The sequence below is a fragment of the Pogoniulus pusillus genome, unplaced genomic scaffold, assembly GCF_015220805.1.
Source record: "Pogoniulus pusillus isolate bPogPus1 unplaced genomic scaffold, bPogPus1.pri scaffold_226_arrow_ctg1, whole genome shotgun sequence".
Classification (NCBI taxonomy): Eukaryota; Metazoa; Chordata; class Aves; order Piciformes; family Lybiidae; genus Pogoniulus; species Pogoniulus pusillus.
This window is the reverse complement of record NW_026974652.1, coordinates 22,970-37,653: the sequence shown is the minus strand read 5'-3', so window position 1 is coordinate 37,653 and position 14,684 is coordinate 22,970. Positions and strand designations below refer to the sequence as shown.

Genomic DNA, 14,684 nt, shown 5'->3' with positions numbered 1-14,684 from the left:
AGGCAGGGCAGGGAGGGGGAGGGAGGCAGGGCAGGGAGAGGGAGGGAGGGAGGCAGGGAGAGGGAGGGAGGCAGGGCAGGGAGAGGGAGGGAGGGAGGCAGGGAGAGGGAGGGAGGCAGGGCAGGGAGAGGGAGGGAGGCAGGGAGAGGGAGGGAGGCAGGGCAGGGAGGGGGAGGGAGGCAGGGCAGGGAGGGGGAGGGAGGCAGGGCAGGGAGAGGGAGGGAGGCAGGGAGAGGGAGGGAGGCAGGGCAGGGAGAGGGAGGGAGGGAGGCAGGGAGAGGGAGGGAGGCAGGGCAGGGAGAGGGAGGGAGGGAGGCAGGGAGAGGGAGGGAGGCAGGGCAGGGAGAGGGAGGGAGGCAGGGCAGGGAGAGGGAGGGAGGGAGGCAGGGAGAGGGAGGGAGGCAGGGCAGGGAGAGGGAGGGAGGCAGGGCAGGGAGAGGGAGGAAGTGAGGCAGGGGAGGGAGAGAGAGGGAGGCAGGGAGAGGGAGAGGGAGAGGGAGTGAGGCAGGGGAGAGAGAGGGAGGGAGTGAGGCAGAGGGAGGGAGGGAGGGAGAGGGAGTGAGGCAGGGGGAGGGAGAGGGAGGGAGCAGGGGGGCAGTGAGAGGGGGAGTGGGGGGCAAGTGGAAGGGGGAGTGGGGGATGAAGTGAGGGAGAAGGGAAGTGGGGGGAGGAGGGAAGCGAGGGGGGGAAGGAGAGAAAGTTGGGGGGAGAGGAGGGAAGTGAGAGGGGAGTGGGAAGCAAAGGGGGTGGAAGGAAGTGTGGGGGGAAGGAAGTGGGAGGGAAGATAGGGAAGGAAGCAGCGGGGGGAGGGTAGAGGGAATGAGGCAGAGGTGGAGAGAGGGAAAGAAGTGGAGATGGACAGGGAGGGAAGGAAATGGAGTGGGGAGGAGAGGGAGGGAAGGAAATGGGGGGGAGGGAGAGGGAGGGAAGGGAGAGGGAGAAGAAACAACCAAAGGCAGCAGAGTTAGGAAGCAGCAGCAGGAAGAATGGAGGAGGAAGGGAGCAGGGGAAGGGGAGAGGGAGAAGGAGAGGAGGAAGAGCGGCAGGAGGGAGGCAGGGGTCGGGAGGAGGTCGGGGGGGGTGAGGAGAGGGTGAGGAGGGGGGGAGGAGGGGCAGGGGAGACCTCCCTTACCTCCCTGTAGAGGTGCACCGCGGGGTCGTTGCCGCTCAGCAGGAAAACTGTCTCCAGTTTGCCTCCCACGCAGACCCTGGGAGGGAGGGAGGGAGGGAGGGAGGGAGGGAGGCAGCAGGGAGAGGGTTTGAAGGGGGAGGGGTCCCGGGGAGGGGTTCTCAGGGTGAGAGGCAGCACCCAAAGGACCCTGAGGGTGCAGGGAGGGGCACCCAGAGCCGTAGGGGGGAGGGGAGGGGAGGCACTCACTCGGCATGGCAGAGCTGGAAGGGAGTGAACTGCAGCTCCAGGTTGAGGCAGCTCTCTGGAGAGGGGGAGGGGGAGGGGGAAGGGAGGGAGGGAGAGAGAGAGAGGGGGAGTGGGAGGGGGAAGGGACAGAGGGAGGGAGGGAGGAGGGGACGAGGAGAGGGAAGAAAGGGAGGGGAGAGAGAGAAAGAGAGAAGGGAAGGGGAAGAGGAGAGAGGGAAGAGAAGGAAGTGAGCAGAGAGAGAGAGGGAGAGGAGCTGGAAGCCTCCCCACAAACAGAGCCCCCCCCTGGGAGGGTCCCAGAGGGGTTGGCCTCGGGGGGGGGTCCCGGGGGGGTCCCGGGGGGGTCTCCCTCACGTGCCACAGAGTCCAGGTCGTACTCAGAGCCTGGTTCGTAGTCGCAGTAGATGTTGAGGAAAGGACTGACCTTGTCCCCGGAGTCCTGCGGGGGAGGGGAGAGAGGGGGAGGGGAGGGAAGAGAGAGGGGAAGGGAGGAGAAGAGAGGGGAAGTGGAGGGGAAGAAAGAGGGAGCGGAGGGGAAAAGAGAGGGGAGGGGAGGGGAAGAGAGAGGGGAAGGGAGGAGAAGAAAGAGGGAGGGGAGAGGAAAAGAGAGAGGGAAGAGAGGGAAGAAAGAGGGGAAGGGAGGGAAGAGAGAGGGGAAGGGGAGGGGGAGAAAGAGGGAGCAGAGGGGAAAAGAGAGGGAGGAGAGAGGAAAAGAGAGAGGGAAGGGAAGAGAGAGGGGAAGGAAGGAGAATAGAAAGGAAGGGGAGGGGAAAAGAGAGGGGAGGGAGGGGAAGAGAAGGAAAGGGGAGGGGAAGAGAGGGGAGGGGACCGGAAGAGAGAGGGTGGGGAAGGGAAGAGAGAAGGAAGAGGAGAGCAAAAGAAGGAGAAGAGGAGAAGAGAGTGGAAGGTGAGAGGAAGAGAAAGGGAGAGAGGGAGAGAGGGGAGGAGAGAGGAGAGAGGAAGGGGAGAGAGGAGAGAGGGAGAGAAGAGAGAGGAAGGGGAGAGGGGGGAGAGGAGGGGGAGAGAGGGGGAAAAGAGGGGGGAAGAGCGAGAGGGAGGGGGAGGAGGAGAGAGAGGGAGGGGAGGGAGCGAGAGAGGAGAGAGGAGAGAGGGAAGGGAGAAGAAGGAAGAAGAAGAAAAGAGGCAAAGGGAAGGGCAAAGAGAGAGAAAAGCTTTGGAAACCCCACGGGGGAGGCAGCTTGGGGACCCTCTCCCCTCCCTCCCCTCCCCTCTCCCCTCCCTCCCCTCCCCTCCCTCCTCTCCCCTCCCTCCCCTCCCCTCTCCCCTCCCCCAGCCCAGCCGCGGGCGCCCCCTGCAGGGCCGCGGGGGGGGTACCTTGATGAAGGTGATGCCAACCACCAGCCCCCGCTGCGGGGGGGGCTTGGAGAAGGAGTCGATGGAGACAATCTCAGCGTCCACTGTTGGGGGGAGGGGGGGGGGGGGGGCAGGTCAGAGACCCCTCCCCAAAACCTCCTTGGTCCCCCCCTAGCCCTAACCCTCCCCAACGACCCCCAGGACCCTCCCCCCCCCGCCCTTCCCCACGACCCCTGCCCCCCCCCCAAATCCCCTCCTTGGGACCCCTCCCATGACCTTTGGACCCCCCCCGAACCCCTCCTGGAGACTTCTCATGACCTCTGGACCCTCTCCCCAGCCCCCCCCCGTCCCCCCCAAACCTCCTCCCTTGCCCCCCCCCCCCAGAACTCCTCCTTGGGACCCCTCCTAGACCCCTCCCACGACCCCCGCCCCCCCCCCAGAACCTCTCCCTGGGACCCCTCCCATGACCTTTGGACCCCCAAACCTCCTCCCTTGCCCCCCCCCCCCCCCCCGAACTCCTCCTTGGGACCCCTCCTAGACCCCTCCCCTGACCTCTGCACCCCAAACCTCCTCTCCTGCCCCCCCCCGAACTCCTCCCCACGACCCCTGCCCCCCCAAATCCCCTCCCTGGGACCCCTCCCATGACCTTTGGACCCCCAAACCTCCTCCCCTGTCCCCCCCGAACCCCTCCCAAAGACTTCTCATGACCTCTGCCCCCCCCCGCCCCCCCCCCGGCCCCCCCCTACCGGGGATGTAGGTGAACTGCAGCTCCCTGGCCACGGGCCGCAGGCGCTGCCGCAGCTCCTGGTACCTGAACTCCACCACTTTGCCCTTCAGCGCCGCCGCCAGCAGCCCCGCGGGGCCGTCCCGGCCCTGCAGCGCCGCCAGGCCATAAACGTTGCTCTGGGAGGCCAAACGGCTGAAGCTGTCCTCCACCAGCGGGCACCGACCTGCCATGGCGCCGGCACCGGGGAGGGCTCCGAGACGCAGGCGCGGCCGGGGGCAGCCCCCGGAGCCCGCAGGGGCCTTGGGGACGGAGCGGAGGAGGCTGCGGGGGCGAGGAAGGGCACTTCCGGCTCGGTGGGAGGCACTTCCGGTTCAGGGAAGGGCACTTCCGGCTCGGCGTGAGGCACTTCCGGCTCAGGGAAGGGCACTTCCGGCTCGGTGGGAGGCACTTCCGGTTCAGGGAAGAGCACTTCCGGCTTAGGGGAGGAGGCTCTCGAGTTCCGGGAGGACTCCTTCCGGGTTGGGGAAGGGTCCGGTTAGGGTCGGGGTCCTTCCGGTTTGGGTCCTTCCGGTTTGGGTCCTTCCGGTTTGGGTCCTTCCGGCCGCGGCGCAGCTCTGACGTCACCACGGCTGCGACGTTGCGACCCAGAGGGGGCGGTGCGGCATGAGGCCACGCCCATTGGGTGGGGGCTACTCACGGTTGGCCCCGCCCCTCCCCCGTGACCCCGCCTCTTTTGGGGCCGTGCATCTGGGGTAGAGCTCCGCCCCTGGGCGGGGTTCCGGTGGTGGCTCCGCCCCCGGAGCTGCTCAATGCAGGGGGCGGGGGGGGGGCGGGGGGGGGGGCGGGGGGCGGGGAGGGGCTTTTAGGGTGGGGGTTAGGGGGTCCGAGGGGGAGGAGTTAGGGGGTCCGGGGGGAGGAGTTAGGGGGTCTGGGGGGAGGAGTTAGGGGGTCCGGGGGGAGGAGTTAGGGGGTCTGGGGGGAGGAGTTAGGGGGTCTGGGGGGAGGAGTTAGGGGGTCTGGGGGGAGGAGTTAGGGGGTCCGGGGGGAGGAGTTAGGGGGTCCGGGGGGAGGAGTTAGGGGGTCTGGAGGAGGGACTAAGGGGTCTGGGGGAGAGGTTAAGGTGTCCTCGAGGGGGGGTGGGGCGGGGGGAGAGGTCCGGGGGGGGGGGGGGGGGGGGAGGGGTCGGGGTCTCGGGGGGGGGGGGGGGGGGGGGGGGGAGAGGGGTCCCCGGGGGGGCTCAGTGCAGCTCTTTGAGGCTGTTTTGAAGCTTTTTATTTTCCCGTTGCTATTTTGAGGAGGGGGCGGGGGGGGGGGGGGCAGGACTGGGGGGGGTCTCTCTCCCCCCACCCCCCTCCCTCACCCACACCCCCCCCCCCTCCCCTCCCCTCCCCCCCAGCTCCTCTCAATGCAAGCTTCTATCTGCCTCCAGCCCCAGCAGCATGCAGCCTTCCTCCTCCTCCTCATTTCCTTCCTCCCCCCTCCCCAATTTAGCGACCCACCCCCAGCCCCCCCTCTGCGACCCCCATTTGAGGACCTCCCCCCCCCCCCAGGAAGCAAAAATAGGGGGGGGGGGGGGGGGAGGGAGGGGGGGAGGAAGTATTTTACACCTTAAATAGAGCCAAGGCAAGGAAGGGGAAGGGAGGAGCTGGGAATGGTCCTGGCCCTAGGAGGGCACCGGGGAGGGGCTTGGGGGGGGCAGTGGGGGGGGTCCTGGGGGCCGTGGGGGGGTCGTGGGGGCCGTGGGGGGGTCGGGGTCTCAGCGTAGATCTTCCTCCTCCCCCTGGATGGTCTTCTTGATGCGCAGCAGGATGGTGGTGAGCCACTGGTCCAGGCGGGAGATGGAGTCGAACTCCTTCACCTGGGGGGGAGGAAGAGGAAGGGGGAGAGAGGCAGAGGAGGCAGCTGGAGGGGAGGGGGAGAGAGGAAGGGGGAGGGGGAGAGAGGGGGAGGGGAAGGAGGGAGGAGGGGGGAGAGGGGAGGGGGGAAGGGGGAGGAGAGGGGAGGGGGGAAGGGGGAGGAGAGGGGAGGGGGAAGGGGGAGGAGAGGGGAGGGGGAAGGGGGAGGAGAGGGGAGGGGGAAGGGGGAGGAGAGGGGAGGGGGAAGGGGGAGGAGAGGGGAGGGGGAAGGGGGAGGAGAGGGGGAGAGAGGGAGGGGGAGGGGCAGGAGGCTGCTGGGGCTGGCCCCGCCCTGGCACCACTCACGGCGTCGGTGAAGGCGTCAGGGTTCTGCTCCTCGTGGGCATCCAGCAGCTTCTGCAGGGCAAGAGGAGGAGGAAGGGGAGAGATGAAGGCTCCCTGGGCAGGAGGGGGAGGAGGGGCTGAAGGCTCCCAAGGCAGGAGGAGGGGGAGGAGGGGATGAAGGCTCCCAGGGCAGGAGGAGGGAGATGAAGGCCCCCTGGGGAGGAGGAGGAAGGTGGGGGAGGAAGGAGCTTCCCCCTCAGCTTTGGCTGCTCCTCAGGAGCAGATGGAAGGGGGGGGGGAGGGGCAGGAGCTGCTCGGTGGGAGTGGGATGGGAGCCCAGGCCAGGGAGGAGGGGGAGGAGGAGGAGGGGGAAGGGGAGGGGGAGGAAGAATAGAGGGAGGGAGAGGAGGAAGAGAAGAGGAGAGAAGGGAGAAAGGGAAAAGGAGGGGGGAGGGGAGGGAGGAGGAGGAGGAGAGGGAAGGGGGGGAGGAAGGGGGGGAGGAAGGAGGGGAGGAAGGAGGGGAGGAAGGAAGGGGAGGAAGGAAGGGGAGGAAGGAAGGGGAGGAAGGAAGGGGAGGAAGGAAGGGGAGGAAGGAAGGGGAGGAAGGAAGGGGAGGAAGGAGGGGGAGGAAGGAGGGGGAGGAAGGAGGGGGAGGAAGGAGGGGGAGGAAGGAGGGGGAGGAAGGAGGGGGAGGAAGGAGGGGGAGGAAGGAGGGGGAGGAAGGAGGGGGAGGAAGGAGGGGGAGGAAGGAGGGGGAGGAAGGAGGGGGAGGAAGGAGGGGGAGGAAGGAGGGGGAGGAAGGAGGGGGAGGAAGGAGGGGGAGGAAGGAGGGGGAGGAAGGAGGGGGAGGAAGGAGGGGGAGGAAGGAGGGGGAGGAAGGAGGGGGAGGAAGGAGGGGGAGGAAGGAGGGGGAGGAAGGAGGGGGAGGAAGGAGGGGGAGGAAGGAGGGGGAGGAAGGAGGGGGAGGAAGGAGGGGGAGGAAGGAGGGGGAGGAAGGAGGGGGAGGAAGGAGGGGGAGGAAGGAGGGGGAGGAAGGAGGGGGAGGAAGGAGGGGGAGGAAGGAGGGGGAGGAAGGAGGGGGAGGAAGGAGGGGGAGGAAGGAGGGGGAGGAAGGAGGGGGAGGAAGGAGGGGGAGGAAGGAGGGGGAGGAAGGAGGGGGAGGAAGGAGGGGGAGGAAGGAGGGGGAGGAAGGAGGGGGAGGAAGGAGGGGGAGGAAGGAGGGGGAGGAAGGAGGGGGAGGAAGGAGGGGGAGGAAGGAGGGGGAGGAAGGAGGGGGAGGAAGGAGGGGGAGGAAGGAGGGGGAGGAAGGAGGGGGAGGAAGGAGGGGGAGGAGAAGAAGAGTGGGGAGAGGAGACGAAGAGTAGAGGAAGGAGAGGAGGAGGAGGAGGAGAAGGAAAAGAAGGGAGGGGGAGGAGGAAGAAGAGGAGGAGAAAAGGGAGGAGGAGGAGGAGGAGGAGGAGGAGAAGGAGGGGGAGGAAGGGCAGGGCTGACCTTGAGCAGTTTGCACTCCCTGGAGTCGGAGAAGGCAGGGAACATCTCCTCGTACTTCTGCAGTGCCAGCTGCGGGCACGGGGGGGCACCGGGAGGAGGAGGAGGAGGAGGAGGAGGAGGAGGAGGAGGAGGAGGAGGAGGAGGAGGAGGAGGAGGAGGAGGAGGAGGAGGAGGAGGAGGAGGAGGAGGAGGAGGAGGAGGAGGAGGAGGAGGAGGAGGAGGAGGAGGAGGAGGAGGAGGAGGAGGAGGAGGAAGGAGCTGATGCTGAGCAGGCCCCAGACAGGCAGAAGCCTCCCAGGGGTGCCCCCTGGGGGGGTCCCAGCAGCCCTTGGGTGCCCCTTTGGTGCCCTCAGCAGCCCTTGGGTGCCCTTTTGGTGCCCCTTGGGGGTCCCAGCAGCCCTTGGGTGCCCTTTGGTGCCCTCAGGGGAGTCCCAGCAGCCCTTGGGTGCCCCTTTGGTGCCCTCAGCAGCCCTTGGGTGCCCCTTTGGTGCCCCTTGGGGGTCCCAGCAGCCCTTGGGTGCCCCTTGGGTGCCCTCAGCAGCCCTTGGGTGCCCCTTTGGTGCCCTCTGGGGAGTCCCAGCAGCCCTTGGGTGCCCCTTTGGTGCCCCTTGGGGGTCCCAGCAGTCCTTGGGTGCCCATTTGATGCCCTCAGAAGCCCTTGGGTGCCCCTTTGGTGCCCCTTGGGGGTCCCAGCAGCCCTTGGGTGCCCCTTTGGTGCCCCTTGTGGATCCCAGCAGCCCTTGGGTGCCCGTTTGATGCCCTCAGAAGCCCTTTGGGGGTCCCAGGAGCCCTTGGGTGCCCCTCTGGTGCCCACCTTGGCATTGAGCATGTCGATGCAGAAGTGGCAGAGGGCAGCCCTGAAGAAGTGCTCCTTGGCACTGTACTTCAGCAGGGGACTGTCCATGGCCATGGTGCCCACCTGGGGGGGGCACAAGCAGGGGGGCTTGGGCATCACTGGGGGCATGGGGGGCAGGAGGTGCCCACCTGATGGCCAAGAGGGGCAAGGGAAGGAGGGGCTGGGGGTGGGAGGTGCCAACCTGCTGCCCACAAGGGACCCTCTGGGGGAGGGGAAGGATCATTTGGGGGCATCAAAAGGGGCACTGGAGGGGGGGGGGCACAAGGAAGGGCACTGGGGGGGCATTGAGAGGGCACAAGGAAGGGCATTGGGGGGGCACAAGGAGAGGCATTGGGAGGGCACTGGGGGGGGCATTGGGGGGGCATTTGAGGGGCATTGGGGGGCACAAGGAAGGGCATTGGGGGGGCATTGACAGGGCACAAGGAGAGGCATTGGGGGAGCACAAGGAAGGGCACTGGGGGGGCACTGGGACAGCATTAGGGGGGCACAAGGAAGGGCACTGGGGGGGCACAAGGAAGGGCATTGAGTGGGCACAAGGAGAGGCATTTGAGGGGGCACTCCAAGGGCCATTTGGGAGGCACAAGGAGGGCAGCACTGGCAAGGGAGGGTCAAATGCCACTTTGTGCCACTCTGGGAGGGGCACAGCACCCCCCCCACCCCCCCCAGGTGCCCCCCGAGGTGCCCCCTGACCTGCTCATAGATCTCCAGTGCCCTCTGGTACTGCTCCAGCTGAGCTGCATAGGCTGCCACCTTCAGCAGGCACTTGTTGGCAGAGCTGCAGGGGGGGCAGGAAAGCTCCAGCAGTGCCCTCCCCTCCCCCCCAGGGTGCCAGCCTTGGGTTGGCACTGAGTGAGGGGGGGGTGGTGCCAGGCAGCAGCAGGTACCTGTTGGATTCCTCTCCCTTGTAGTAATCTGCAGCCTGCTCGTAGTGGGCAATGGCCTGGGGGGAGGGGAGGGGAAAGGGGGGGAGGGGAGGGCTGGTGCCAGGGATGCCAGGCAAGGCCCTGAGCCACCCACGCTGCCATCTGCGGTGCCAGGGCACAGCTCTGGCTCCTGCTGCCCGTTCTGGGGGAGGCTCTGCCCTGCCTGCTGCTGCCACAGGAGGTGCCAGGGGAGGGGGAGGAGGGAGGAGGGAAGAGGAGGAGGGAGGAGGGAAGAGGAGGAGGGAGGAGGGAAGAGGAGGAGGGAGGAGGGAAGAGGAGGAGGGAGGAGGGAAGAGGAGGAGGGAGGAGGGAAGAGGAGGAGGGAGGAGGGAAGAGGAGGAGGGAGGAGGGAAGAGGAGGAGGGAGGAGGGAAGAGGAGGAGGGAGGAGGGAAGAGGAGGAGGAGGAGGGAAGAGGAGGAGGAGGAGGGAGGGAGGAAGCTGCCAGAGTGAGGTCAGAGCCTCCCTGAGGCCTGGCAGCAGCAGCAGGAATCCCAACCTGGAGCCTCACAGCCCAAAGCCTGACCCCAAATTCCCAACTCCTGACTCCAATTCCCAACTCCTCACCCCAATTCCCAAAGCCTGACTCCCATTCCCAACTCCCCACCCAAATTCCCACATCCTGACCCCAATTCCCAACTCCTCACCCCAGTTCCCCACATCCTGACCCCAATTCCCAACCCCCTGCTGCCCAATCCCCACAGCCTGACCCCATACTCCAAACTCCTCACCCCACATTCCAAGCAGCCTCCATTCCCAGCCCCACTCCCACTTCCCAGCCCCATTCCCACCCCCATCCCTACTCCCACTTCCTATCTCCTATTCCCAGCCCCCACTCCCAGCCTCCATCCCTACTCCCAACCCCATTCCCACTTCTCATCCCCATTCCCACTCCCATCCTCATCCCTATTCCCACTTCTCAGCCCCCATTCCCACTTCCCATGCCCATTCCCACCCCCATTCTGACTTCCCAGCCCCACTCCCACTTCCCATGCCCATTCCCATCCCCACCCCCATCCCCAGCCCCCACTCCCACTTCCCATCCCCATTCCCACTTCCCATTCCCACTCCCCATTCCCAGTCACACTCCCACTTCCTATCCCCCATTCCCACTTCCCATCCCCACTCCCACTTCCCATTCCCATCCCCACTTCCCATTCCCACTTCCCATCCCCATCCCCACTTCCCATTCCCACTTCCCATCCCCATCCCCACTTCCCATTCCCACTTCCCATCCCCACTCCCACTTCCCATCCCCATTCCCACTTCCCATCCCCAGCCCCATTCCCACTCCCCATTCCCAGCCACACTCCCACTTCCTATCCCCCATTCCCACTTCCCATGCCCATTCCCATCCCCATCCCCCATTCCCAGCCCTCACTCCCACTTCCCATTCCCAGCCCCATTCCCACTCCCCATTCCCAGTCACACTCCCACTTCCTATCCCCCATTCCCACTTCCCATTCCCATCCCCACTTCCCATTCCCACTTCCCATCCCCACTCCCACTTCCCATCCCCACTCCCACTTCCCATCCCCACCCCCACTTCCCATCCCCATTCCCAGCCCCACTCCCACTTCCCAGCCCCCACTCCCATCCCTATCCCATTCCCTATCCCATTCCCTACCCCATTCCCACCTTCTCCAGGTCCAGCAGCTCTGCCTCGCAGATCTCGGCCACGGAGATGTGATGCTTGGCAGCGATGGTGAAACGGCCCTGGGGGAGGGGGCTGGGATGCAGCTGGGATGCAGCTGGGGATGGGGGGATGCAGCTGGGATGCAGCTGGGATGCAGCTGGGATGCAGCTGGGGATGGGGGGATGCAGCTGGGATGCAGCTGGGGAATGCTGGGATGGAGCTGGGATGGAGCCGGGGATAGAGCTGGGAATTCTGGCATGGAGCTGGGGATGCAGCTGGGGGATGGAGCAGGGATGCAGCTGGGGATGCAGCTGGGGATGGAGCAGGGGATGGAGCTGGGGATGGAGCTGGGGATGGAGCTGGGGATGGAGCTGGGGATGGAGCTGGGGATGGAGCAGGGGATGGAGCAGGGGATGGAGCTGGGGATGCAGCTGGGGATGGAGCAGGGGATGGAGCTGGGGATGGAGCTGGGGATGGAGCTGGGGATGGAGCTGGGGATGGAGCTGGGGATGCAGCTGGGGATGGAGCAGGGGATGGAGCTGGGGATGGAGCTGGGGATGGAGCTGGGGATGGAGCTGGGGATGGAGCTGGGGATGGAGCTGGGGATGGAGCTGGGGATGCAGCTGGGGATGGAGCTGGGGATGCAGCTGGGGATGCAGCTGGGGATGCAGCTGGGGATGCAGCTGGGGATGCAGCTGGGGATGCAGCTGGGGATGGAGCTGGGGATGCAGCTGGGGATGCAGCTGGGGATGCAGCTGGGGATGGAGCAGGGGGATGGAGCAGGGAATGCAGCTGGGGATGGAGCAGGGATGGAGCTGGGGGATGCAGCAGGGATGGAGCAGGGATGGAGCAGGGATGCAGCTGGGGATGCAGCTGGGATGGAGCTGGGGATGGAGCAGGGGGATGGAGCTGGGGATGCAGCAGGGATGGAGCAGGGGATGCTGCCCCCCCCAGCCCCCCCAGGGCTCTCACCATGTCGGTGTAGATCTCGATGGCTCGCAGCAGGCAGTTGATGGCCTCTGGGGAGAGGGAGCAAAGGGAAGGAGCTGAGGGAAATCCTTTGGGAAGTGCCTTGGGAAAGGGGGGGGGGGGGGGAGGGAAGAGATCCATTGGGAAGCAAGGAAAAATCCCCCCTGGAGGGGCAGGAAAGGCCCTTGGGGAGCAGAGAGGATGGAGTCAGGGCAGAGGGGCCAGGGGCTGGCCTCAAGGACCCCTTCCAGCTCCTTCATCCCATGGGATCAGCCCCAAGGTGCCAGGGCTTGGCCTCAAGGACCTCCAAGGTCTCTTCCAACCCTTCCACCTCCATCATGGCATGGTTAGGTCATGCCAGAGGTGCCAGGGGTTGACCTCAGTGACCTCCAAGGCCTCTTCCACCTCCTTCATCCCATGGGATCAGCCCCAAGGTGCCAGGGGTTGGCCTCAGTGACCTCCAAGGCCTCCTCCAACCCTTCCATCTCCTTCATCCCCTGCTTAGCTCAGCCCCAAGGTGCCACAGCTCAGCCTCACCACCCCCTAGGGCCTCCTCCAACCCTTCCACCTCCTCCATCCTATGCTTAGATCAGCTCCAAGGTGCCAAGAGTTGATCTCAGCAACCCCCAAGGCCTCCTCCAACCCTTCCCACTCCATCACAGCATGGTTAGGTCATGCCAAAGGTGCCAGGGCTCAGCCTCAGTGACCCCCAAGGCCTCCTCCAGCTCCTTCATCCCATGGGATCAGCCCCAAGGTGCCAAGAGTTGACCTCAGTGACCCCCAAGGCCTCCTCCAACCTTTCCAACTCCTTCATCCCATGGTTAGGTCATGCCAAAGGTGCCAGGGGTTGGCCTCAATGACCCCCAAGGCCTCCTCCAACCCTTCCCACTCCACCATGGCATGGTCAGGTCATGCCAAAGGTGCCAGGGGTTGGCCTCAATGACCCCCTAGGCCTCCTCCAACCCTTCCCACTCCATCATGGCATGGTCAGGTCATGCCAGAGGTGCCAGGGCTCAGCCTCAGTGACCTCCAAGGCCTCCTCCAACCCTTCCCACTCCACCATGGCATGGTCAGGTCATGCCAAAGGTGCCAGGGGTTGGCCTCAATGACCCCCAAGGCCTCCTCCAACCCTTCCCACTCCACCATGGCATGGTCAGGTCATGCCAGAGGTGCCAGGGCTCAGCCTCAGTGACCTCCAAGGCCTCCTCCAACCCTTCCCACTCCATCATGGCATGGTCAGGTCATGCCAGAGGTGCCAGGGCTCAGCCTCACCACCTCCCCCAGCCCCCAGCTGCCAGGCTCTGGCACCCCCCACCCCCCCCAGGCCCCTACCTTGGGGATCTGCCTTCTTGAAGGCGTTGCCTGCGTCCACCAGGCAGGAGGCTGCGTCGTGCTTGCTCTGCAGCTGCAGGTGCAGCTGAGCTGCCTGGCAGAAGGCATTGCCTGCAGCTGAGGGAGAGGAGGAGGAGCTGAGGAAGCTGCTGGGGCTGGAGGAAGGCTGCTGGCAGGGCCCAGGGGGGGGGACACCTACCACTCCAGTTCTTGGCCATCTTGAACATGTTGGCAGCTCGGCAGTAGGTCTCAGAGGCCTCCTCCAGCCTGGAGCTGCCCCTGCAGGAGGGGACAGAGGCTCAGGGCAGGGCAAAGGGGGGGCAGAGGGGGGCTGGGGAGGGGGCTCAGGCTGCTGCCCACCTCCTGCAGGGATGGAAAGGGGGGAGAGGGCAGGAGAGCTGCTGCTGCTGCTGCTTGGGCTCCAGAGCCCCCCAGGGGCCCCCAACCGCCTCTAGAGCCCCCCAGGGACCCCCCAGTGGCCTCAAACCCCCTTCCAGAGACCCCCCAGCAGCCTCCAAAGCCCTCCCAGGGACTCCCCAGCGGCCTCCAGAGCCCTCCCAGGGACCCCAACCAGCCTCAAAGGTCCTTCCAGAGGCCCCCAGCAGCCTCAAAGGTCCTTCCAGAGGCCCCCAGCAGCCTCAAAGGTCCTTCCAGAGGCCCCCAGCAGCCTCAAAGGTCCTTCCAGAGGCCCCCAGCAGCCTCCAAAGCCCTCCCAGGGACCCCCAGCAGCCTCCAGAGCCCTCCCAGGGACCCCCAGCAGCCTCCAGAGCCCTCCCAGGGACCCCCAGCAGCCTCCAGAGCCCTCCCAGGGACCCCCAGCAGCCTCCAGAGCCCTCCCAGGGACCCCCAGCAGCCTCAAAGGTCCTTCCAGAGACCGCCAGCAGCCTCGAACCCCCTCCCAGAGACCCCAACCAGCAACAAACTCCCTCCCAGAGACCCCCAGCAGCCTGAAAGGTCCTTCCAGGGACCCCCAGCGGCCTCTAAAGCCCTCCCAAGGACCCCGAGCAGCTTCTATAGGGCCTCAAATCTCCTCCCCACCCCCCAAAAAAAACACTTTTGGGCCTCAGAAGTCCTCCCCAGGGGCTCCAAACCTCCTCCCGCCCCCCCAGAAGCCACTTTCAGACCCCAGAAGTCCTCTCCAGGGGCTCCAACCCTCCTCCCGCCCCCCCAGAAGCCACTTTCAGACCCCAGAAGTCCTCTCCAGGGGCTCACAACCTCCTCCCACCCCCCCAGGAGGCACTTTCGGACCCCAGAAGTCCTCTCCAGGGCCCCAAGTCCCCTCCCCTCCCCACACCTCGCCCCCAGCGCCTCTCCAGTCGCCTTCGCTGCCCTCTTCCCCCCCTCCGCATCCCCTCCCGGCCCCTCCGGAGCCCGTCCCGGCCCTCCCCCGCGGGCGGCGAGCCCCGGTGCGGGCGGACACTGACCCGAAGAGGCTGGCGAAGAAGGATTGGGAGCCTCGGACCTTCCTGTCGGCCTCGGCCAGCAGCTGCAGAGCTTCCTTCTCCTTCCCGGCCTGGTCCATGGCGGCCGCCCGCAGCCGCTGCTGCTCCTCCGCCGCCGCCGCCGGCACCGCCCCGGGGCCGCCCCCGGAGCCTGCCGCGGCCTTGGCCCCGCCCAGCGCCGCCGCCACGTGACCCCCGGCAGCGGCTCCTATTGGCCGCCGGCTCCCCCCCGGCCCGTGGCCACCGCCCCATTCTGTCACGTGATTCCGAACAGCGACTTCTATTGGCCGGCGGCTTCCCCCCGCCCCCTCCCGATCACGTGACTCAGAGCAGCGCCTCCTATTGGCCAGCGGCTCCCCCCCACACACCGTGCCCTCACCCCGCCCCGCTTTATCACGTGACCCTTAGCAACGACTCCTATTGGCCGGCGGCTCTCC

At 66.5% G+C, this 14,684-nt stretch overlaps 2 protein-coding genes across 3 annotated transcripts; both read right to left on the bottom strand.

The window, feature by feature from the left end:
* Window positions 1–788: 788 nt before the first annotated feature.
* On the bottom strand, window positions 789–4,221 carry KPTN (kaptin, actin binding protein). 2 transcript variants are annotated; one of them, XM_064141269.1, is made up of 5 exons: window positions 3,439–4,221; window positions 2,714–2,796; window positions 1,733–1,817; window positions 1,379–1,433; window positions 789–1,208 (listed from the first exon to the last, which is right to left on the bottom strand). In XM_064141269.1, exons 1-5 carry the CDS (start codon window positions 3,647–3,649, stop codon window positions 965–967), a joined length of 678 nt encoding a protein of 225 aa, XP_063997339.1. In that variant the 5' UTR covers window positions 3,650–4,221; the 3' UTR covers window positions 789–964. The 2 variants fall into 2 exon arrangements, with proteins under 2 accessions (XP_063997339.1, XP_063997340.1); XM_064141270.1 differs by lacking the exon at window positions 789–1,208 and having other exon boundaries at window positions 1,375–1,433; window positions 3,439–4,217.
* Window positions 4,222–4,865: 644 nt separating this feature from the next.
* NAPA (NSF attachment protein alpha) lies at window positions 4,866–14,402 on the bottom strand. Its single transcript, XM_064141271.1, has 11 exons — window positions 14,230–14,402; window positions 13,005–13,084; window positions 12,806–12,922; window positions 11,477–11,523; window positions 10,507–10,584; window positions 8,832–8,887; window positions 8,638–8,722; window positions 7,906–8,010; window positions 7,092–7,160; window positions 5,621–5,671; window positions 4,866–5,277 (listed from the first exon to the last, which is right to left on the bottom strand). Exons 1-11 carry the CDS (start codon window positions 14,325–14,327, stop codon window positions 5,176–5,178), a joined length of 888 nt encoding a protein of 295 aa, XP_063997341.1. The 5' UTR covers window positions 14,328–14,402; the 3' UTR covers window positions 4,866–5,175.
* Window positions 14,403–14,684: the final 282 nt, after the last annotated feature.

Coding starts and splice junctions, on each gene's coding strand:
- KPTN (XM_064141269.1), bottom strand. CDS start 3,649: ATGGCAGGTCGGTGCCCGCTGGTGGAGGACAGCTTCAGCCGTTTGGCC. Junction 2,797..3,438: donor GCAGTTCACCTACATCCCCG/GTAGGGGGGGGC, acceptor TCCCCCCAACAG/TGGACGCTGAGATTGTCTCC. Junction 1,209..1,378: donor TTCCAGCTCTGCCATGCCGA/GTGAGTGCCTCC, acceptor CCTCCCTCCCAG/GGTCTGCGTGGGAGGCAAAC.
- NAPA (XM_064141271.1), bottom strand. CDS start 14,327: ATGGACCAGGCCGGGAAGGAGAAGGAAGCTCTGCAGCTGCTGGCCGAG. Junction 10,585..11,476: donor TCGAGATCTACACCGACATG/GTGAGAGCCCTG, acceptor CCCCTCCCCCAG/GGCCGTTTCACCATCGCTGC. Junction 8,723..8,831: donor AAGGGAGAGGAATCCAACAG/GTACCTGCTGCT, acceptor CCCCCCCTGCAG/CTCTGCCAACAAGTGCCTGC.